Raw genomic sequence first — 23,198 nt, 5'->3', positions numbered from 1 at the left:
GTGCAGCATTGGTCCATGTTGGCTCACACCCTCATGTTGAACCAACCCATTCACGAATCAAGCTTGAACTCTTCCCTCTTCTATCGGCTGGTCCTAAGAGTCCCCCATTATGGCCATAGGTGTGAGCTGAGGAAAAGGTGCTAGGCAAGCAATGGTGGGTGACATGGGGACCTGAGCCACTTACCCATACAGCTTACTTTGCCTTCTGGCCCTGCTTCTGCCCAATTTTGTCTGTTCTCTTTTTGTCTAGTAATGGGTTGTTTCGGACCCACCTGACTTTACGACTTGGTGAGTCTGATAGAATAAGGCTCATGATGGCTAGCTCTGGCCGGCCACATGGCCACTTGATGTCTCATGGCCACACCCACCATCTTAACCAGGACCTAGTAGTTGGCCAGGGACACTTTTCCGAATCGTGTATTGCTTTCTGTTGCAAATGTCATGGCCCTGCTCCCAAACCTTACGGATCTACACTGTGGTTCTCTTAGGGTTCATTACAAACTCTCCCTGGCATCTCTCCTCTAACCATAAATGCCTCCAGTACCATTAGCTGCGTGAGGCTAATGGAAGCATAGATATAGAACATTTCCATAGTACAGAAAGTTGTACTGGAGAGCACCACGCCTGGATCTAACAACTTACATGAAATACAGAGACTAGAGAAATATATGAAACAATACCACACGGATGCAATCATCCAAATACAGAATGTGGAAAATTCTACAGAACAGGTGACCCGGTTTCCTTAACAAATAAATGCCATGGAATAAAGGGCGGGGGTGGTGGGAAGCTGCTGGAGATTAAAAGACACTTATGAGCCATATTAACCAAACACATCGTGTGGATTTTCACTGGATCTTGATTTGAACTAACTAACTGTAAAAGAGACATTTTTTTTTTGAGACGAGCCAGTTAAGCAGCACATTGAGAGTGGAAATGCGATTTCATTCAAACGTGGCTGGGTAGAAGGACCCAAGTAGGAGTTTGTATTCATGATTCAATTGAGAAGAAAAACAAAGCTGGAAATAGCTTTATCTTAGTAATGTTAGCAACGCGCTTCTCCAAATTTGCTGTGGAAGGAAAACTGAGCTTGGAAGAGCTTCAAGAGAAGCAGCCACATCACTGCAGGATGGTTAGGAAATCCACCCAGTGGGAGGCTGGAGATGAAAGGACAGCTGTCTCTTCCTTCACTTAGCCGGTGAGTCCTCAGCTCTTCTCTTCCAGGGAGGCTTCCTGGCTTGCCTCACTGCCCTATTCCATGCCCTCCCCATTCCTGAAGGGTCTCCCTGCACTTCCCTCCTCACGGCCCTGCTCAAAGCCTCCTCTAACTGTGACACTGGCTGAGACTCCCAGACTTGCAGGGTAAGGGAGAGGGAGGGTGTGTGTCAAGGCCCCGAGCTGAGTCGGCGGAGCTCAGGGGATATAGGAACCCTAACGGAAGCTGGAACTCAGAGGCCAAAGAGGAGACTGGAAAGAAGTGGAAAGATGGAGAGGTCAGCAGCAGGAACCAGCAAGACCTTTAAGGCCACAGCAAGCGGTCTGCCTTTGTTGGAAAGCCCAAGGGAAGCCACAGCAGAGCTTTAAGCCAGGGAGAGGTTGCTATCCTCTCCTGCTGTGTGTTAGCTAAGCCTCACCTCTCCTTTGGAAGTACTGACATGTGCCTGCTGCCACACCTGACTCAGCAAGGTCTGGCAGGGCCACCTTAAGGCCGGATCACCTTAAGCAGTCCCCCTCCCCCCTCCCGCCCCCGCCCCCTGCACAGCCAATGCGCTGGGCGCTGGGGTGGCCTCAGTGCCCACGCCCCTCCGGCTGCTGCCCAGCTATGGCCAATCTGCTCCGGGCTGCGGCGACCTGGGGGCTGTTCCCCTGGAGGGGCTACTGCTCCGGGGGGATGCAGGTAGGTGGGGGGAAGCCCGCTACGGGTGGGCGGGCCAGCTACCAGGTTTATACCAGGCTTCGTGCTGCACCAGCACCCTGTGACCTTGAGCAGAGGATCACCGGGCTCACCCTGTGCCAAAGGTCGGTGTTGAGCGAGCCGAGCCGAGCCGAGGCCCCCACAGCTGCCACAGGTGGAGTGGCGGTGTAAAATGAAAAGCTTGTGGGCTCCAGGGCGCCCTCTTTGGGGCTCCCGAACGTAGACACATCTGAAACAATGCCCCGGGAGGTGAGGACGATGTGGGGTTGGGGGCGCCTCAGTTGACAGGCTGTGGAGTTTTTCCTTCCCGTCCTTCCGCGTCCACTGGTGTGCCTGGGGCAGTTTTGGAGGAAGGGCGGACGTAAGTAACCTTTCCGGGCCAAAGCAGGGCTGGCTGCGTTATGGAACCCTGTGATGCTCCTTTCTGTAGAGTGAATCTGGTTCCTATTTTTACCCAGGGGTTTTTTTCCCAAGTGAAACGTGGAGCCCGATGGTTCTGTTTGGAAAGGGGCACTCCCGTAGAGTGGGTTTGCTTCCAGGGGGCCCACTGGCAAGGCCAAGCTGTGCTGACCCTGGGGTGGTGTCAGTGGGGGGTGGGGCGGGGGAGGAGGCCAGAGGTGCTGGCAGCCCCTCCTCCACTCCCGGACCGCCACAGGGGCAGGGCTGTGGGCCCAGGTGTCTCTGAGTGACTCTTGGCTGCGTGTGTCTTCCCTGCAGGGTGAGCTCAGCAAGGGCTTTGTGGAGGCTCTGAAGGCGGTTGTGGGGAGCTCCCATGTGTCCACCGCTGTCGCCGTCCGCGAGCAGCATGGTCACGACGAGTCCATGCACAGGTGTGGGGGCCCCTTCCCCTATCAGAGCCCCGGGCTGGGAGTGAGAGTCCCGGGCTGTCTTCGCCCCCACCCATCTGTTTCTTGGGGGGTCTGGCATTCTTTACCTCTTCTCCACACCCATCCCTCACCCACTGTGCAGCCCCAGGCCCTGTGATGCCTCTGGGCTCCTTAGATGTGAGCAGGACCAGAGGGTACCATACTCCTCGAAGTTGCTGAGCGTCTTGTTCTAGGTGCCAACCTCCAGACGCCGTGGTGTGGCCCCAGAATGTGGAGCAGGTCAGCCAGCTGGCCGCCCTGTGCTACAGCCAAGGAGTGCCCATCATCCCATTTGGCACGGGCACTGGGCTTGAGGGTGGAGTCTGTGCGGTGCAGGTATGCAGGTCCCCCCCCCCAACCCCCCCCCCATCCCCCCGGGCTCTGGCTCTCTCTCCCTTGTCACTTTTGTGGCTGCCTCCAGCCTGCCTTACCTGCAATCCTCGGGCTCTGGTCTGAGTGCCCGGAAGTCAGCCTTGAGATGGGGTCCTGTGGAATGTGGCCTAGCCCCGGGAAGTCCGAGGTCGACTTCCCCTTGGCCTCCCTCCTGTCAGGGCGGTGTCTGCATCAACCTGACCCACATGGACAAAATCCTGGAGCTGAATCTGGAAGACTTCTCTGTGGTGGTGGAGCCAGGCGTCACCCGCAAAGCTCTCAACACCCGTCTGCGGGACAGCGGCCTCTGGTTTCCCGTGGGTAGGCTGAAACTTGAAGCCCTTCCCCGGGCCCCTGAGGGCTCCCTGGTGGCGGTGCTCTTTCTAGGGTTTGAGGGGACTCTTCTGTCTCTGGGCGCCTGTCCCAGGCTGCCTTCTGCCCGCACTCTGCCCTCCAGACCCAGGTGCAGATGCCTCTCTCTGTGGCATGGTGGCCACTGGGGCCTCGGGCACCAATGCCGTGCGCTATGGCACCATGCGGGAGAATGTGCTGAACCTGGAGGTGGTGCTGCCTGGCGGTGAGCTGCTTCATACCGCAGGCCTAGGCCGTCATTTCCGGTGAGCGTCTTCTACGCATGGCAATGGGGCCTCCCGGATCGGTGGGCCAGGCTTCTGAGGGGTCTGAAACTCCTGTCGCGTGGGCCAGGGTTGAAGGTTTCCTGCACCAATTAGGGCTGTGCAAAAGAACATCTGCCTTGCTGGCAGGCTGGGCCGGCTCCCTACCTGGCAGGGGCCTGGCGGACAGTGCTGGGCTTCCAGACCAGGCTCGGGGCTGGAGACGGATCGTCTCAGGCCCTGGCCACTCACCTACCTTGCGTGTCCCCGGGGTCCAGGAAGAGCGCAGCTGGCTACAACCTCACAGGGCTCTTTGTGGGCTCTGAGGGGACACTAGGACTCATCACAGCTGCCACTCTGCGTCTGCATCCTGCCCCTGAGGCCACAGTGGTCGCCACCTGTGCATTCCCCAGTGTCCGGGCAGCCGTGGACAGCACTGTTCACATCCTCCAGGCTGCGGTGCCCGTGGCCCGCATTGGTGAGCCGGGACTGAGCAGTCTGGGTGGGCTCCCTGGAAGAGGTCCCTCTCGAAGTCTGGGCTTCGGCTCACCTGCCCTCTCCTTGGCCCCAGAGTTTCTGGATGACGTCACGATGGATGCCTGCAACAAGCACAGCCAGCTGAACTGCTCCGTGGCGCCCACTCTCTTCCTCGAGTTCCATGGTTCCGAGCAGGTCCTGGCCGAGCAGCTACAGCGAGCAGGTGTGCTGGGGTGCTGTGGGGTGGGGGGCACAGGCTGGTCCCGATTAAGGCCGCGTGTCAACCTGCCTCCCCCTGCAGAGGAGATCACCCAGGACAATGGAGCCTTCCACTTCTCGTCGGCCAAGGAGGCTGAGGAGCGCGGCCGGCTCTGGGCAGCGCGGCACAGTGCCTGGTACGCAGTGCTGGCCCTGCGGCCGGGCTGCAAGGTGAGCTGGGCTGGGGTGGAGGCGGCGCCCGCAGGCCGGGCCAGCACCCTGTGCTCGGCCCACCGCACTGCTGTCCAGAGCGGCAGGCTGAGACCCACAGGGGGCAGGAGTGCCCCAACCCAGCTGCTACTCAGACACTGTCGAGTGGGAGAGTAGTTGTCCGCCAGACCCTCCAGAGGGAACCCCCGCCTGAGCAGGGTCCTGGGCACAGGCACAGAGAGGGTGCGCTTAGGGTTGGTGAACACGGAACAGAAGCCGCCTGGAGAAAGATGATGACGCGGAAGGTGTCAGCCGACAGCAAGGGGAGGCTGGGCTCCGGGAGCCGGAGTGCAGACTAGGCGGTGTGGGCAGCTGGGGGTCCTGAATATGGGGCCGGGCGGGGATCGAGGGGAGGGCTGTGAAAGCCTCCGCAGGCAGGGCAGAGAGCCCCCTCTGGCCAGCTGTCTGGTCGTACAGGCCTAGACAAAAACAGTTTTTGTGGGTGAGGCCGTCCTTAGCCTCGACCACAATGACCTCTTACCTCTGAGCCAGCGGGGGGTGGGGGCGTGGAGAACCTCACAAACCTGCCCCGACCTAGGGCTATTCCACCGACGTGTGCGTGCCCATCTCCCGGCTGCCAGAGATCCTGGTGCAGACCAAGGAGGACCTGAAGGCCCAGGGACTCACAGGTCCGCATGCCCGCTGCTGGAGCGCCGTGGGGGTGGGTAGCGGGAGGGCTGGCCCGGGGCCGCAGCTCTGTCGTCTGGGCCCCCAGGAGCCATCCTTGGACACGTGGGTGATGGCAATTTCCACTGCCTCCTGCTGGTGGACCCAGAGGACCCCGAGGAGCTCCACAGGGTCAAGGCCTTTTCAGAACTGCTGGGCAGGTGAGAGCAAAGCCCAGGGAGGGCGGCTGGGAGGTGGTGGGAGGAACGCTGCTGAGAATCTCTTCATTGCCACCTCCCCCACCCCCCCCTCCCAGGCGGGCACTGGCACTCCATGGGACATGTACTGGGGAACATGGCATTGGGCTGGGCAAGCGCCAGCTGCTACAGGAGGAGGTAGGTGCCGTGGGCATGGAGACCATGCGGCGGCTGAAGGCCATGCTGGATCCCCGAGGCCTCATGAACCCAGGCAAGGTGCTGTGAGGGCCTGAAAGCACTTGGCCAACAAGCCCCCAGACAGTGGAACCTCCTGTTCTGGAACCTTTCTTCTTGCCACAGAACAGTTCCGCCTCCGCCCAGACCTGCAGGGGACTTGCCTGCCTTCCCCTTGGTCTGAGCCTCGCTGCTGCTGGGGGCCAGCTCCCTTAGCCTGACTCCACGTGCCTGGTGACAGGAACACTCCTTTCCTGGCGTGGGAAGGGATCCCCCACTCTACGTTGATAGGCTTCCCTGGGCCCCTAAAGCAAACCAGAGCCCCATTTGCAGCAGTCTGGAGATGAGCAGGCAGCCCCTATGCATGGCCTCCTGTCCCCGCCTCCCTCCCACCCCCGTCAGGTTCTCTGTCCTGTGGCCAGTGATATCCTCAGCCCTCGTTCTGGGCCTGTCCTTGGACTTACTGCAGCCTGGGGAGGGGATGGTGCTTAGGCTACAGAAGGTTGCTTTCAGGGACCCAGGTCCCTGTCCCAACTGCTGTTTGTGAGAAGCTGAGAGCCCGAGGATTTGCCCATGGTCACCATGAGCCTGGACCGAGCCCAAGAACATTCTGAACATGTTCTTCAAGTGGCTGTTGCCAATCAATGGAAATGGAAGTGAAATTATTCTGCTTGTATTATACTTCTCCATGGTGTGATGTATTACATTACTAGCTCCCCCCCACCCCCAAAGTCAGATCTGCCCACCCTGGGGATCCCTGGTGAGACCACTCAGTCCGTGTACTTCAGTTGTTCCCAAGCCCACAAGAGGGCGCCCACCACCATGGCATCTGCTCTGGGCAGAGGCACCCAGGACTCCCCTGTCCAGGGCCTACAGTTCTCTGCCCTGGGTACCCCTACTTCCCCAGGTTGAGGTTGGGGGAGGCTTGGTGTCTCGGAAGCCAATCTCTAAATCCCATCCCAGGAGCCTATCATGTGGGCCCATCTCCCTCACCCCCTTGGACTTGGCCTCTGAATAAAGATGAGCAAAGCAGGGAAACCAGTGGGACTCTCCATCTCACCTCACCCCTACTCTCCTGAGCCACCACTGAGCTCCTTCCCTGCCTCCACCCCACGGGCCCCTCCCACCTTTCCCCATCAGCTGTCTAGGCTCTGGGCAGAGGCCGCCCTTCTGGGACTCCTCAGCCCAGCATGATTCTCGGAAGCCCCTCTCCTCACTGGACTGAGCCCCGTTTGCTCCTCCGTGACATTTCCAGCCCTGGGCTGTGAGCACTGTGCCGAGGGCTGGTGTGGGGGCAAGCCTCATTGCCTCTCCCCAAACCACCCTGGTACACGAACTACCTGTGTTAGCTGCATGCATTCTGGACAAACAACTCTCTAGTACCCCCCCCCCCCCCCCCCCCCCGGCAAATGGACTGCCTCACCCCCAAGCCCAGGGGAGAATCCTGCAATGGAGGCTTCTCCCCTTACTGGGCAGAGATCTACTTTGATGAAAGAACAAGCACACTGTTCACTGAAATACCAGCCCCTGAAGATTCAAGTGACTATTTTTGCCTTATTGTCTTTGTGTGTGTACTTTCTGGAGAGCCATCTGGAGTGGAGTTACACACTTCTTGGTGCCATTTACCTGCAGAATTCAGCACCTATCTCCTAAGCATAAGGACCTTCTCTTAAAAACCTCAACACCGTTGAAGGGCTACTAGATGGTCTTAGTAAGGTGCAACTGCCCGGGAAGCCCCCCTCCCCCCAAAGCGTGCTGAGCCCTTAGCAGAGAGAGGGGGATGGAAGTCACCTTGAGATTCCAGCTGACTCCCTGCCCGCCCAGGAAGAGAGACAGCGACCTGGAAGGAGCACGACAGAGACCAGGCCTACCTGGGAAGCTGGGACTAGCCTGTTCACCCCCCCGCCTGAGGGGCCTGCAATCCGGGTGAATTCTGGAGGCCAGTGCAGCCAGCAGAGGGCTGCCATGTGCCGGGTGGGAGTGGAAGTCGCTGGGGGGTGGGGACAGGCACCAGCCCCGGGAGCCTGGAACAGCACCCGGCCGGCGTGGGCTCCAGCCTGCCCCACTGGGTCACGACCGTTTGGCTCACCCAGGGCCAAGCCACCAAGGTGGTCATAAAGGCCTCTGCCTGCAGGCCCAGGGGTCAAGCAAGGAGATCTTCGGGGCCGGCTTTGCTGGAGGAATTAAATTTAGAACAGGGAGACACAGTTGCCAGGCAGAAGCGGGAGGTGCTGTGAAGAGAACAGTGCTCTCTGCGATGACAGAGCTGAGGGAGCCTGCTACGCATGTGCCAGGGGCTTCTGGGCACATTCTCTGACCCTCACGGTCACCTCCCAACTGTCCCCACTCACATGGGATTGAAACTGAAGTTCAGAAGAAGAAAGTTGTTTCTCTGAGATCATTCTGCCCAACAGAGGAGCCCACATGCAGACCGTTTAGAGCTCATGTTCTTGTCACCGTAGCGACGGTCGGTCCCCGGGGGTCCCCACCATGATGCTAAGGCCCAGGCTCAGACCCACAAGGTCTTCTTCGGCGTTTCTGAATGTGCTGAACGTGCCTGTGCCCCAGTTCACGTTTGCCCCCTGGCCCGCAAGGCCCCTGCCCAGAGTAGGTGCTTTAGGAAGCATCTGACAGATGTTGGACAGTACGCCGAGCACAAGAGGGGCCCGAGGAGGAGTTGGAGCAGAGAAGCTTGAGGCATCTCCCTCCGGAGCTCTCCTTCACAGGCTCTGCAGGAGGCTCCGGAATGCTGCTCCAGGAGCCGGTCTGGCCCGGGGACAGAGGCCGGGCATGCACCGCTCCCCCTGCCCTGAGCTTCCCGCCCGGCTTTAGGTGTGCCAACTCTTGTGAGCCCTGAGTGGCTGGTTCCAGTTCAAGGGCTCTGAGCTGGCTCGGCCCCAAACAGGGCCTCTTTCTGGGCCTCAATGAAGCATGCCCATGAGTCAGCACTGAGATGTAGACTGAGCAACAGGCAGGGCAGGACAGGACGTGGGACGGGGAGCGGAGGATGAAGGAAGGCAGGGGTGGGGGTGGGGGAGTGAGGGGACTGGGCCAATACCTGGAGGAATCCGCATCCTCGCAGCCTCCGCTGGCTGCGCGATCTCTGCCCCCGCAGATCTTTCCTGAAGAGTTCTGTCACGGCCACGCCACAGGTGATGGCAGATGGACTCCATGATGCCTGGGAGGGTCAGTAAATCTGAAGGACTCAGGTGTGACCTGCCAGGTCCCCCTGCCCAGGCATGACTGCTCTGAGGACCACTTCACACACCTGCAGCGCCAAGCCTGGAGGAAGTTGCTAAGGATGTAGGTGAGGGAGCGGGGGGACAGGCCTTCAAGCCCCATTTCCTGGTCGTGTAACGATTACCTCAGTAAAATAAAGTCACACAGTGCATCTTTTATTAGACATTTTAATACCATATCAAAACACCTTGACTAATGAAGAAAGCTTTGTCTCCAAGCTTTGAACATTTTTTTTAAACATTTTATAAGGTTTTTTTTTTTTGTATTTTAATATATAAATACAGAAACCTATCTTGCATGGGCTGATGCCACGTGTGAACATCAATGGCTAAAATGTTCTCAAACAGAGTGCCTGAAAACAGGGGTAACTGTACATACTCCTTTAATAAGTCTTTTGTCTGTTTAAGTTTTCTGGAAAAAAAAAATCCACAAGGGTCTAAGAAAAATGTTCAGGCATTTTTGCAGGACACTTGTGATTGTTAAATCCTCTGAACTGACCAGAACCAGGAGGGGAGGGAGGAAGAGGAAAAGGAAAAGGAGAGGAGTAGGTCCTTGACGGGTTGTTTTTTTTGGCAATAAAGTTACATATCAGGGTCCTGGGGGAGAAATGTGCAAAACCAAGCCAGAAGAATGGAGGAAAAAAAAACAACCCCAAAATACCCAAGGCAGAGTGGTTGGTGATAGAGAGGGCCGGTGGGGGTGCCGGGCATGGGAGGAGGCCACGTGTGCCTGCTCCTGGGCCATCGGGGCGTGTGGCCCTGCTCGGTTCTGTCACTGAGTGGGTTCTAGCTGGGCAGCAGACAGCAATCTGTAAACATCACGAGGGAAAACACCAGTCGACACTAGACTTTTTTTTTATAATTTTTTTTTTTTTTGTAAACACTTTAGACAGACCCACAACGCCTTTCAAAGGTGAAAAAGAAAATGCCCTTTCCCTCCTGGGATGAGGGGTGAGGGGAAGGATGGCGGTTGATTCTTTCTTCTCTCAAACTCGCTCTCATCCATTTGGTGTCCTCAGGGAGAAAGGGAGAACCATTCTCTGGAAGTCAGTGCAGAAGGGGTGCCCTGTTCCCACTGGTGTCCCCAGCTCAGCTCTGCCCGTGTCCGATGCCTCCTCTCGGGAACGGGGGCTGGCCGGTCCCTGTGTGGATCGTAACATGTAAGTCGCGCCGTGTCGGCGAGGCCGGCCGCGTGCATCCTGCCGAGGCTGGCCGGGCGTCTGTGGTTCCGCTCCGGGGCCCGAAGCCAGAAGTCACGCCGGGATTTGGACTCCCGCTCCGGCGCCGGCCCAGTCCCTCTGCCTCACTCTCACCCTTGCTTTTTCTTCTCCCCATGTCCTCAGTTTTTGAGGGGAAGGTAAAAAGAGCAAATGTCCCTGATTTGTCTGACATCATCAGCTGTTCTGGGAGTTTACTTGGAATAAATAAAATAAACCTAATGAAGAACAAAGGAAGACAAAACAAACAAAAACAAGGGAGAGAGAGAGAAGAAAAGAGGCCCCAAAACCTTTGGATGTGAGATGAGGTGGAGTCAGGGTTTTGGTTTCCCTGGGGTTTTTGTCTGTTTGCCAGAAAAAAAGAAAGTGCTAGCCCAGGACTCGCAAGGGACAGGTGGGATGGGGGACGGGCGAGGATGGTCAGCAGAAAAGCAAGGTGCCCTGGGGAAGAAAGGGACAGTCAGACTGGACGGTTATACAGGGGACCACGTGTGCACATCTGGAGGGAAAGGTAGTCGTGCTGGCCTACTGCGGCTGATTCATCTGGAAGCGGATGAGTGTGTGAGGGTAGGCGAGAGTATGTGGGTGTGAGTATGTGTGAGTGTGGCTGTGTGTGAGCGTGAGGGAGGTGGCCTGCGGGCAGAAGAGCAGCGGTTAAGGTGATCACTGATGAGCACCACAGAGGACAGGGCACTGTCCCACAGGGTGTCTTGTTTAGTAAGTCTGATGTCCACCCCTGTCCCCGAAGAGGCAGAGACCCCGAGACGCAGGCTTGACTCGGGCCGCCCCTCACGCACAAGGCGGGGCTGGTGAGAACCCAGTGTCGGTCCCCTCCCACCCGGCACCTTCCGAGGGGGTCTTTCTGAACCTTCCTCAGGGAGATTCACTCTAGATGTCTGCACACACTGGCCTCTTTCCAAAGAACCTAGTTCTGCTGAAGCTCCCCTTCATAACCATGGGAGTTTGTACTTCCTGTCCTTCCTGGAGAATCACCTCCCCCACAGAACCACTGACGAGATGCTCCCCTACCTCCAGGCCCCAGAGTGACTCGAGCCTCGGCCTTGAGCCCGGAGCACCCCCAACCACAGGCTCACCTTTGAGAGGAGTCAGCAAGCGAGCCCAGCAGGGTCAGTCCGCAGGATGTTCTGGACAAGATCTGTTCACTTCAAACCACGAATCTATGCAACTGAGGCAGGGAGGTGGCAAGGGGAGACATGTTACCCGTGGACCAAGCCACTCCTTACAGGGCGCTCTCCAAGGGTCAGGCTTCTGATCAGGAGTTTGCTAAATCTCACTTGCTCGCGCCTCAGGGAAAAACAAGCGTGTCCCCATACACCCACTTTCTGAAGCAGGAAGGAGAGAACCAGGACGGATCTTGGCCCAGCCCGAGGCATCAGCCCGGCACGATGGGTACAGGATTGGGCGGATCTGGGTGCCGGCAGGAAACGGCGAGTGTGGCCCTGAGAGGGACCAAGGCCTCGCCTACATGGGGGCTCGAGAGAGGCAACAGCTACCAGGGGGAAGGTGAGAGCTGGAGGGCCAGGCAGGGCAGTGAGCCCACCATCTCTCGGGCTTAAAGCACAAGCAGATGGAAACCAAGACCCAGCAGGCTGGCCGTTGCTCTGGGCACTGGGGTCCCGGGAACCCCTTCTTCCATCAAAGGGACAGCCTGAGGCTCCCTCCCTGGTGGGACCTTCAGGAGATCCCCAGGCTCTACGGAGCTTGGTCAGCTGTGGTGGGCACACGGCATGGAGCCTGTCCCAGAGAAGTGGGAAGGGGAGGCCCAGCCCTCCAGCTTAGGGACATTGCTGGGGAGGGCCAGACAGGAGGCTAACAGTGAAACCCTGGTCTCCAGTGTTCACAGAAAGGACCATTTGAACCAGACAGGGAACAGAGATTGCCCAAAACAGCTTTCTGACTTATGTACCAACATAGGGTAATTTTCAAAGACAGGAACCAGGTAGATAATTTGCATCGTTCTCCCCCAGAGCCAAAGATTTCTATCTTCTGATTCTGAGTGGTGCCTTCTGGGGACACTGGAGCAATCTGTGCTGGGCCCAGGCCAAGAGCACCCCCTCACCCCACCCCGACCTGGAGCCTCTCATAAACTGGCCACGTCTGGGTACCAGGAGCCACGACCACCTCATGGCCAACAGCCCTGTGAATCGGGCTTTGGAAAAGCCCGCGTGTCAGGAGAAGCTCTGGGACTCAAGGAGCCGAGAGCAGATGGCACAGAGCGTCCTCCTGTCTTGGGTAAGGAGGTGTCTTCTTTCCAGCTGGAAACAAGAACGAGGCTCATACTGGAGCCTGAGGACAAATCTCAGCCCCGCTAATTATAGCAACTTTCAGTGCCGTGGCCCCACAGGTAGTGGCTATTCCTGCCTCTGGCCCTCTGGGGAGAAGGGGCGGGTGCAGGGGCGGCTCGCACACCCCTCCCTGTTGCCTCTCTGGCACAGATGACGGTCCTCACACCGTGGAGGAGAGGGGCCCGCGGAGGAAGATAAGGCTCAAGGAGACGGATGGCGAATCAACCTTCCAGGTGGGGTCCTAAGTGCCTCCAACCTGTGGGGTTCCACGGGTCTCCCCGTCAGCCCCCACCCTCCAGGCCATCAGACCAGAGACCTGCTCTGCCCTACACTTGGCATGTTCAGACCTTCTATCTGCGGGCCTCTGCTTCGACCCCTCTCAGAGCCCTTGGCAGGGAGGAGAGGTCATCCCGCAACCAAAGGGGACAGAATGGCTAGTGCTGAGGGTCCGTCCTTCTCTCCCCCACCTGCACAGAAGGAGCCCTCTGGGGTCTCGGATGGGGCTGAGCTGGCCCTGCCGACCCTTTCGTACCTTTTGTGATAAATGCACAGGCAGGGCAGCCTGGCTATCGTGTCCCCCTGAAGCAGCTCCTCCAGGCAGATCACACACTCACCCGCGTCTTTAGTCAGCACGTCATCTGCAAAGGGAGGACAGAGGAGAGTGGGAGAGGGTCAGTGGCCAGCAGACAGGTGGCGCAAGGCAGGCAGGGGTCTAGGAGCTGGTTGGGACCGCCTGGGTCCCCTGAAGTGGGCAAGGCTCTGTGGGCGACACAGAAGACCAAGGGTACCTTGACCTGAAGGTACTGCAGAGACAAGACACGCACACGGCACATGAATTATCTGAAGACAAATGGGATTAATCACCAAACGAGGGGCAGAGGATGGAGGCTGAAAAGGGCTGGGAGGGGGACAGGCACGTAGCAGAGGCAAACTATTTCCCTGAACGGAGCGTCCCCCAGACAGACACACAGACCAGGGGCTGCATGGAGTTCTGGTTTGGAAAAGCATGGTACGGGTACGAGGCAAGAGGGAACGGAAGAGACAGGTGCTCGGCAACTACTCGTGAGTGCACAACAGCCAACAGGTGGAATCAGCCCATATCCCCCGCCCAACTGGTCAGTGGATAAACAGACGTGGGCCATCTACACTGTGGAATATTACTCAGCCGTGAAAAGGAGCGAAGAACCAAGGTAGGCCACGATGCGGACAGACTGCAAAAACACCGTGCTGAGAAGGCAGACACAAAAAGTCACCTACTGAACGATTCCATTATGTGAAATGTGCACGACAGGCCAATGTGGACAAAAAGCAGATCGGGGGCTGGGGCAGGAGGGGACGGGGAGTAGCTTTTTTACGGGTGAGGGGTTTTCTTTTTCTCCCTTTTGGATGGTAAGAACACTTACCACAAGATCTACCCTCTCAACAGACTTTCAAGTGTGCACTACACTGTTGCTAACTGGAGGCACAACGCTGTGCACCAGCTCTCCAGAGCTGCTTCATCTGGCACGACTGAAACGCCACACCCCCTGAAAGGCGACTCCCCATTTCCCTATCCCTCAGCCCCTGGCGACCGCCACGCTATCCTCTGGCTCTTTGAGAAGGGCTCTATTTTAGATACCTCACGAAAGTACAATCGTGCCAGGCGTTTTCTTCCAAAAATGTGTAACTAGATGGAGATGATGGTTGCACAACACTGCGAATGTCCTGAACGCTACTAGGTTGTGCAATTCAATTTAAAAAGGAGAAAAAGGCCCCCCACAGAAAAGAATGAATGGAAGGAAGCTACTGCACACCACAGGCCCCTAGCACAGCCACAGCTGGAAAGGCCTGGGCAGAATAGGGAGACACCATGGCTGAGTCGGCAGCCCTTTATTAAATTTCTGTGACATTCTGGGCACTGGCAAGTCAGTGAATAAGCCACAATCCCAGGATCGAAGTCCTAGTCTCACAGGGGAGGCTGACAAGAAAATGGAAACGAACAGCCACAGGAATTTTTAGGAAGCCTGACGATGCCCACAGGCCCAGGTGTGAGAGTATGGCAGATGCCTGCCTTATCAGGGCAGAGACTGTTCAGGGAAGGACATCCCAGGCAAAGGGAACAGTACCCAAGCATCGGGAACCGCAGGAAGCTTGCTATGGCCTCTGCAGAGAGACGCAGGGTCTTACGGGGAGGTGGGACCAACTCCCTCGGGACGGACTCGTGTTCTGCTGCGGTGCCTAGGCTTCATCTGGTTCACTGGGAGGCCCTGGAGACACGGTCTGATCACGTCTGGTCTCTGCTGACTACTGGAGAAGGGGCTGAGAGAGCCCAGAGATGGGGGGCCCACCGTGGAGGCGGACGCGGCAATGCAGGAGCAGTGGATTCAGGGCCTGCACTAGCCACGGGGGCACGAAGGGAGGAATGATGTGTGCTGACCAGGGCAGCCAGGCAAGTGGCAGGTGCTCGTCACTATGAGAGGGGACCCAGGAGGAGGACAGGCAGGACAAGTGAGTTCAGAGTTGGGTAGGGGATGCTGACCGGGGATCTCCATTTGGACAAACTAATGAAACCTCCGGGAGACTATTCAAGTCTAGATGTGGGGTTTAGAGGAGAGACGTGGGTGACGGGTGTAGATGTGGGATAAAGAGATTTGACTGACATCTAAGAAGGCCAAAGACAGAACCCGGGCTAACTCTAACATCTGGAAGGCAGGTGCAAGAGATGAAGGAAGCAAAGGTTACTCAGAAGTTTCTCCAACCACAAGAGAAATACCGAGAGGGCGAGGTTATGGATGTTAAGAAAGAGCCTGAAGCAGGATCAGTTCCCCACTACTAAAAGATTGTAATTGTTCTTGAGCACCACCAAACGAGATACATCCTGAGATTGTATGTGTGTGTTCAATTGAGCCTCACAACCTTACGAGCTAGGCAGGGCATGTGTGTTATTTCCATTCTGCAAAGGAGGATATGGAAGCCAGAGAAATCAAACATCTTGCCTGAGATGGGGGCCTGGGAGTGGCAGCGCAGGGCCTGGGACCCTCTGCTTGGTGCCCTCCTCTGCCTGTTTTTGTGTGCTCTCTGATGACTTTGGTGGAAAGGAAAACATGTGGGGCCTAGAAAACAAGGATTCTTTTTTTTTTAATTTATTTTTGAGAGACACTGTGAGCAGGGAAGGGACAGAGAGAGATGGAAACACAGAATCTGAAGCAGGTTCCAGGCTCTGAGCTGTCAGCAGAGCCCGACGCGGGGCTCAAACCCATGAACCGTGAGATCATGACCTGAGCTGAAGTCAGCTGCTTAACCCATTGAGCCACCCAGGTGCCCCCCACCGCCTTTTTTAAAAGTACGTTCATGCCCAGAGCAGAGCCCAATGAAGGGCTTGACCTCATGACTCTGAGATCAAGACCTGAGCTCAGATCAAGAGTCGGATGCTTAACTAAGCCACCCAGGTGCCCTCAAAACGAGAATTCTTCAGGGCCTACAAGGCTAAGGTGCCTCAAAGCTCCCCACCAAGAACCCTGAGGAAAAAGCCTAAGATAGGACCAGGTCAATACTGAAGTCCCTGTGCACTTGAGCTGTGACAGAAGTCACCCTCTGCTTCCCGGCCAATACAATTTGTGGTCACTTTTTGTTAACATCAGGTTAACCCACAGGCCCACCTGAAAGGGTGACAAGAACGGAAAAAGCAAATGGCACATCATCAGTCTGCCAAGGGGAGGGAAGCCTCAGACTCCGAATGTGGCAAGTGGCAGATCGGTAAAAGGGCAGGATCCCATTTCTTAAAGCACCAGATACCCTCCAGATTGAAATGTATGTGTGTATCCACCTGGTTGTGTTGGCACAGAAAACGCCTGGGAGAATATACACTCTGATGGTGAAGGAAAGGAGGACTAGAAGAAAAATGTCTTTATATATTTTGAAATTTGTTTGCACGTGCGTTGCTTTTACAATGAAAAGCGCCAATAAAGAAAAGTACTGGTGTTTTCATCTGGCTCTGAAATGCATCAAAAGATAGGATGGGCTGGTGGACAGAGGTGTGACAGAGCAAGTACCGTAAGACGCAGACTTCAGACTCTGGGTTCTCTGCGTGTTCACTGCAAAACCCTCAGACTCTGCTATATGTTTCATAGTTTCATAATAAAACACTGGAGGAAAACACCCCAATAAAGATGGGAAGGAAAACAGTCTAGCTTTGAGGGGGCAAAGTTGTACCACGGACCTTCCTGGGAGCCCTCTCCGCCTCAGGCGTCCCAGGGGGAAAGTGAGTCTGGGCCCCAGCCCCGTTTCATGGTTCCTCCCTTCCTCCCCACTTATGGATGATTCCTATCCCTGGGGTGCAGTAACGTTACAGATTCCCAGTTAGTGTCCTCTGCATTTCCCCCCACTGACTGATATCCCAGCCGTGAGCCCAATGGGTAGGTTAGAATTCCCTGGGTCCCCAAAGCTTCCCGAGCCGCTGGCTGTGCTCTCCACCTGCACTGGCTCCAGGCCAGAGCAGAGGTGACAGAGATATAGGAAGGGAGCCAGGAATGGAGAGAAGGCCTGAGGTTTGCTCGACTCTCCCCTCTTTTCATACTGGATGTCACTAGGGGAAGACATAGGAGGCACAGGTGGTTCCTTTTCTTATCAAGGACTCTGGCTTGAGCACACGAAGGTCAGATGCATCTTCTTAGAAACAATCAATTACCATTCGCACACAGTGCGGTGTTGCGCCTCACCAGCCAGCCTGGGGCTGCAGCACCGGGCCTGGAAGCCCGTGGGACAGGGGAGCTCAGGGCTGGGGCCCTGACAGCCTGGGGAAGCCAGTGGCACCCACACCCGGCGCGGTGCCCAGGGAGCAGTATTCTTCCCACAGCAGAAGGCAGGCGGTACACAGATCCGGCCACAGGCCTGAGCAGGTTGAGTAAAACTTCCTGTCCCAATCCCTGGGGCCCTGGAGTCAGCAGCCCCCAGATGTCCGTGGGAGCTCAGCAGGGGAGTGGAAATGGCTAGGGCTGACGGTTGGCTATCAACTAGCTCCTCCAAGACTTCCATACACTTCTTGTGGGAGGCTGCTGCCTGCTGTCAGGAACCTCGAGGCACAAAGCCGAGGACCCTGGGCCTGGCACAAATTGAGGCCACCAGGGACACAAACGTCCTTTGATGTCCCCAGAGGAGGGGCCTCAACTGATGCTGGTTGATGAGAAAACAGGGATGAAGCTGTGCTTTCTGCCTTTTTCTTATTGGCTCCCGACAACCCCACCCCACCCCCCTTCCACTCCCTGCCCCACCAGGCCCCTGATGCCCTGTGCAAAGCCAATGCCACTGCCCAAGAGGGAGTTTAGAAGTGTCTGGTCTGAGTGGGAGTGGTGCTAACTGATGCCAATATCTATCCGTCCAAATGGATGAGGGAGCCAAACGAGAGGCAAAGCTCTCTGGCACCACAGTGGGAGAGGTTGACACCAGGGCAGGGACTGGGGTTGGGGAGGGGCTGCATACTTCTACTCCTGCCTTGAGATACGGGGTAGAGGGGCACTCTGACAGCTGCTATTTGTCAAAGCAAGATGCAGGAGGAGGAGAAAAGGAGGCCTCATTTCTTTGGGGCCAGCTGTATGCCAGAACTTCACAGAAACATCTCAATGAGTCCTAAAGACCCTGTGGGAGTCTCTGGATCAGCTCATGCAGCTGGTAAGTGGCCATGACTCCCAAGACAAGTTCCACGTGGCCACCTTACCTCCCTTCCTTAAAAGACCAGGTGATGGAGTCTCTTCCCTTGGGGCCGGAAAACACCACCCATCTCACCCACAACTTCAGATCTTCTTCTTCTTGTGACTGTGTGCATGCAGGGGCTCCGGGGGGTGGGGGGTGGAGGAACCTAGGTGTAGGGCTGCCACGTTGGGCTTGACTGCCCCGTGGAGTGCTGGCTCCACGTTCCCCAAGGGACTGCCCGAACGGCTGGTCTGGCGGCATGGAGGGGGCAGGAAGGCCCAAATAGCTACTGATCCCTTTCTGCTGGCAGCCTGGAGGGAAAGCTGAAGTTGGTGCAGCTCGGAGCCAGCAGCTGAGAGCAGGACGATACATAATGCATTTCCTCTGGTGCTTAATGGCTGTCAAAGCCCTGGCGGGAAGGAAGGTAGGAGCCAGAGGGAGAACCCTTAGCAAATGACGCAGAGACACTGGCCCCGCCTCCTGGCCTCATTTCCTGCCCAGGTGCAGCACAGCCTGGTCTCCTCAACAAGGGCAGAGCTGCTGGCCCAGTCTCCTGGGGGACAGGGAGGAGCAGTGCCATCGGCGCCGGTTTCGCCGGCTCCCTTCTTGGGGAATCTCCAGGAAAAGGGGAAACTTGGAGCAGAGGGTTCCCCTCCCAGCAGTGGCGTCCCCACCCTAACGCCCCAGACTGTGGGGCACGCTCCAGTTGTTCTGGTGGGCTGGACTGCAATGATGGTGGCCAAGAGGGGGCAGCCAATAAAGCTTGCGCCCGGAGGGCTTCATCCCTACTGAGGCTCCCCATGGCGACCCAGCTCAAGTCTCTTCTGTAACTACCCGATTCTGATTTCCCCACTGCGGCAAGCCCCTGTGGGTCTCCTGCCCACGGGTTCCCCGCTCTCCCAGTGGCCCTCCGGTCACCAGCCCTCTTCCTGTAGGAGGGGCACCAGGACCGACACCTCCGAGTCCGGCACTGCCGAAGCATCTAACGGTAGCCCCTGCCAGTGCCCCACTGGGCTGGGCACACTCCAAGGCGAGGACCTGGCTCCCCCAGGCCTAAGAAAAGGCATTTCCATGCCAACCACAGGCTCTCAGCAGGGACACAGGCCAGATAAGCACCGTTTACACAAGTCTGCTGCCTTGGGGTAAACTCGAAGGAGGCATTCCTGCCTTTTTAGGGAGTCAGATTCCCTCTCCATTAAAGAAACTTTGTGTGGCATGCAGCATTTTAAGAGCCCTAAAGTCGGGGGCAATGACTTTTGGCGGAGAGGAGGGAAGAGGGTAGTCAGGACCTTAGAAGCAGAGCATGGGTCCAGAAGAAGAAAGAAAGAGAAGAAAGAAAGCTGAGGGGAGACAATCTCCTGAAGCTACTTTGATAGCAACCAAGCTCTCCTTAACACTGCTGGCAAAGGAACCTAAAACCCCCCAGAATCTACCAGGGCCAAGGACTCCTGGCTAGTCTTGGAATGTGGGCCCCCTAAACCTTCCACTGACAGCTGGCCATCTGTCACGCCCCCGACAGTATTATGGTTCTATTTTGTTCATAGCAAAATCAAGTGCCCCATCCAATCTCAAGGCTCGTACTGCTAGCTGAGCAATGTGAAGATCAAAATTTAAGAGCATATTCTTTTTTTTCTCTAATGTTTATTTATTTATTTTGAGAGAGAGGGAGCGCGCAAACAGGGAGGGGCAGAGAGAGAGGGAGACAGAGAATCCCAAGCGGGCTCCGTGCCACCAGCACAGAGCCCAATGTGGGACTCGAACCCAAGAACCATGAGATTGTCATGACCTGAGCTGAAATCAAGAGTCGAATGTTTAACTGACTGAGCCACCCAGGAGCTCCTTGAGTGCCTATTCTTGAGGGTGAGTTCCCTGGTCTCAGAACCACAAATAGATGTTGCACATGGAGAGAAATTAAAGGGCCATTCAAGCTCACTGCATTTATCCACAAAAGCGGGTCCCCCCAATTCCTCCCTCATCTCCCAGGGGTCCTGAGCTCAGAGCCACCCGTGGATGAGGAGAAGGATGGAACATTCAGTGCTCTGGGGCCCTGCACCCATCCTACACCCTCAGCATGGGGCAACTACTCACAAGCCTTCCTAGCCAGGTGCTTGCCCTGGGAGCACCAGTTACTGGCCTGCACATTTCTCTTGAGCACTGGGTGAACCAGTTAATCTAGTCTTGCCTTTCCTAAATTTTTTTTTTAATCTGGCAGGCCGCTACTGGAGGCTTTCCAATCCACAGCTCAGGCCAACCCTCATAATAAGAAAAATACTACTTTCTATCTGCCTCATTTAGGAGGTTTCTACTTTTTTTCCTTTGGTGGTTAACTAAATTTCATCTTACATAACCGCTGCAAATTTTCTAGAAATTTCCCCAATTAGTGCCAGCAATTACGGAAAGTGTGTGTGTGTGTGTGTGTGTGTGTGTGTGTGTGTACACATGAGAAATCTCCAGGGGAGTGACCAGGAGTTCTGGTGAATCTTCATAAGAAAATAGCACTTTTCTCTCTATTCACTAAGAAAGCCTCATCTTGCCTACTTTCCAGAAGATTCTGAGAGCTCTATACTTCACAGATTAAAGAACATAAAGAAGTCTTCTCACATTTCTTTTTAATAGAAAAGATAAAGTGAAGTTGGTGGGGATGATGAGAGATCAGGCGTAAAACAGGTTATTGGCAAAACCAAAGTAAACACCCAGATGTCCTGACCTGGGACTTTGGCCTATGGTCCCTGAAATGCCTGTGCTCTGTGTGAGCTAGAATAGGCCCTAGACAAGTTCTGGAGACTCCCACTCCACATACATATCCCCAGTGGCAAATGCCTTCTCTTATCTGGAAGGTTTAGATGTCTTCACAAAACACAGAGACTGGCTATCAGGCATTAAGTGCACACAGAGAGGCCAGCCGGCCATTTCTGAAACCTCTCCATCCCCTTAGATCAAATTCCACTGAAAGGACCAGACACAACATGCCTCTCCTTGCCTCTGGTGGTAAAGGGTTGACTTTTGTAAAGGAGGTGCTTGAGCCTCTAGTTTACACACACACACACACACACACACACACACACACACACTCACATCCTGAAGAGGCGGCCCTTCAATTAGAGGAGGAGTGGAAAATGGAACAGAACTGAGAACAGCTGTAGTTGGGTCTCACGCTGGTTGGTCAACTTCCTCTTCTTCTAAGGGGACTCTGACTCTGAGTGTGGCTTCTGCGGGTGGCTTGTGCTCAGGCTGGGCTGCCAAGCTGGCTCTCCTGTGGAAATGAGGGGAGAGGGACTAGAGCCCCTTCCCTGTGGCTGTGGGCAAGGAGGAGAGCTCCAGGCAGCACGGGGCACTTACAAGTCTCTCGCCTTTCCTGTTCTCCTAATGGGGCATGTGGGTACTTCTCACTCAGGTGGCCCCAAGAGCACTCTGTCCTCCACAGCTGCCCTTGCAAAGTTCTCCCTGATGACATCAAGAGCCCAGTCCTCTCGCGTGGAACCCACTCTGAGGCTGCTTTGTGTTCTTATGACAGCAAGGCAGTGTCTACAGAGAACTCTCCCCAGCAACCCACAGGACAAAAAGCGGTCTTCATGAGGGCTCTGCACATGCGGAGAATAAGTGAACACAGTTTCTGGGCCATGGCTGGGGAGGGCTGTGGGCCACGGGAGAAGACTCGGCTCCCTCCATGGTCCCAGGCAGAGACGAGGAACATGACAAAGTAGAGCTGGAACATCCTTTAAGGAACGTACGCTGACGAGTCTGACAGGAAGCCCAGAGCTCACATGACAAGTTTCAGAGATGTGGCAGCGGTCAGTGTCTAGGGACAGTGAGAGGCTGTCCATAGGGAAGAAGAAGGGCTTCCTGGGCACCAGGTAGCAGATGAAGGGGAAGGAAATGCTGGGGGCAGAGGTGGGGCCACGACATTCCCTGTGGCTGGTCCTCTGACCTGAGCAAATACGACCAGACTGAGTGTCGTGGAGACAAGCAGATAACCGGCCTGCCCACATGTACTCAAGATCTTTCTGCTGAGCAAGTAAATCAGAGATAAGAGAATAGTAGGGTGTGTTTATAGGAGAACGAATGTCAGATTTGTCAGATTTACCTCGAGGGAACAATCTGGAATCATCAGGCCTCCTGGGCTAACGCTGTGTGGAGGCAGGAGCCCAAGGACCGCTCTGTAAGGAGAATCTACTCAGAAAACCTTCATCGTCAGGAGGGGGTTCAAGCGATCAGAGGCTCACCTCCCATCCAGTCCACAGGCTCTGAGAAATCACAGAACTTGTCCCGAGCACCGCTATGACTTTAACCCCAGAAGTAGCCCCGTGACGGGGCCGGAGCACATGCCCCTCAGATCTAGTGCCTTGCAGAAGGCGCAGTTCTCTGATGAACACGGTTTGAGGACCAGACTAAGCACACGAGAGTGAACACAGGGTGGAAGCCCACGGCACCCAGCACTACACAGAGGCCAGTCCACTCTAGAAAACGAAAGGCAACCAACCCACGGATGGGCTCACATCTTTGAGGGTGACTGTCTCCGATCAATGCCAGCTGTAACTTCCTGAGCACTGACCACGGGTCAGGCTCTGTATTGCCGGGTTTTAGGTGTGAATATCTTACTTTGTTCTGACAAAAATCCTCACAGCCAGGTTACTGACAGCTCCATTTCATGGACCTGGAAACTAAACCTCTGCTAAGCTCTTGCCTCTCAGACTGTCCAGTCAGTCAGTGATGGAGGCAGACGCTGATGCTCACTGTCCACAGAGGCACCACATTAGGAACGGCCTGGCCTGGCGATTCTACCTGTTGTATTCACTGCTCGGCTCTGAAGCAGGAAGCAGTGGGGCCTTGGTGGAGCGACCAGGTGGCAGGTCAGCATTTTGAATCCCTGAAGGGTGTCCACTTGGTGAATGTATTCTGCTGTGGACGCCAAGGCTTAAGCACTCCGTGCACACCAGCAGCACAGATGTCCCCTTCCCCAAGGAGAGGTGGCGTCCCCTCCAGGCCCTCTGCCCTCAGGTGTGTAAATGGGCAAAGGCCG

At 56.0% G+C, this 23,198-nt stretch overlaps 2 protein-coding genes across 7 annotated transcripts in view; one reads left to right on the top strand and one right to left on the bottom strand.

The window, feature by feature from the left end:
- The first annotated feature begins 1,769 nt into the window (after positions 1 to 1,769).
- LDHD (lactate dehydrogenase D) lies at positions 1,770 to 6,787 on the top strand. 4 transcript variants are annotated; one of them, XM_060650125.2, is made up of 11 exons: positions 1,770 to 1,897; positions 2,633 to 2,745; positions 2,976 to 3,117; positions 3,333 to 3,474; positions 3,611 to 3,770; positions 4,046 to 4,245; positions 4,339 to 4,467; positions 4,546 to 4,673; positions 5,251 to 5,341; positions 5,428 to 5,539; positions 5,635 to 6,787. In XM_060650125.2, the coding sequence occupies exons 1-11, from the start codon at positions 1,823 to 1,825 to the stop codon at positions 5,798 to 5,800; spliced, it is 1,458 nt and encodes a 485-aa protein (XP_060506108.2). In that variant the 5' UTR covers positions 1,770 to 1,822; the 3' UTR covers positions 5,801 to 6,787. The 4 variants fall into 4 exon arrangements, with proteins under 4 accessions (XP_060506108.2, XP_078295115.1, XP_060506110.1 ...); XM_078438989.1 differs by lacking the exon at positions 1,770 to 1,897 and adding an exon at positions 1,923 to 2,019; XM_060650127.3 differs by lacking the exon at positions 1,770 to 1,897 and adding an exon at positions 1,955 to 2,069.
- A 2,353-nt stretch (positions 6,788 to 9,140) lies between these two features.
- ZNRF1 (zinc and ring finger 1) overlaps positions 9,141 to 23,198 on the bottom strand; it is a 103,891-nt gene continuing 89,833 nt past the window's right edge. The window contains exons 3-5 of one of the 3 annotated variants that reach the window (XM_060650132.2): positions 13,044 to 13,149; positions 11,300 to 11,391; positions 9,141 to 10,423 (exon numbers count right to left, since the gene is read on the bottom strand). In XM_060650132.2, the coding sequence (XP_060506115.1) occupies positions 11,334 to 11,391; positions 13,044 to 13,149 (164 nt within the window). In that variant the 3' untranslated portion in view covers positions 9,141 to 10,423; positions 11,300 to 11,333. The other 2 variants (XM_060650131.2, XM_060650133.2) reach the window with 2 other exon arrangements.

The sequence above is a fragment of the Panthera onca genome, chromosome E2 (genome assembly GCF_046562875.1).
Source record: "Panthera onca isolate mPanOnc1 chromosome E2, mPanOnc1 haplotype 2, whole genome shotgun sequence".
In the NCBI taxonomy this organism is placed as follows: Eukaryota; Metazoa; Chordata; class Mammalia; order Carnivora; family Felidae; genus Panthera; species Panthera onca.
Note: the sequence above shows the minus strand (reverse complement) of the source record. Positions and strands in the feature narration are given on the sequence as shown.

Coding starts and splice junctions, on each gene's coding strand:
- LDHD (XM_060650125.2), top strand. CDS start 1,823: ATGGCCAATCTGCTCCGGGCTGCGGCGACCTGGGGGCTGTTCCCCTGG. Junction 3,118..3,332: donor GTGGAGTCTGTGCGGTGCAG/GTATGCAGGTCC, acceptor CCCTCCTGTCAG/GGCGGTGTCTGCATCAACCT. Junction 5,342..5,427: donor GAAGGCCCAGGGACTCACAG/GTCCGCATGCCC, acceptor CTGGGCCCCCAG/GAGCCATCCTTGGACACGTG.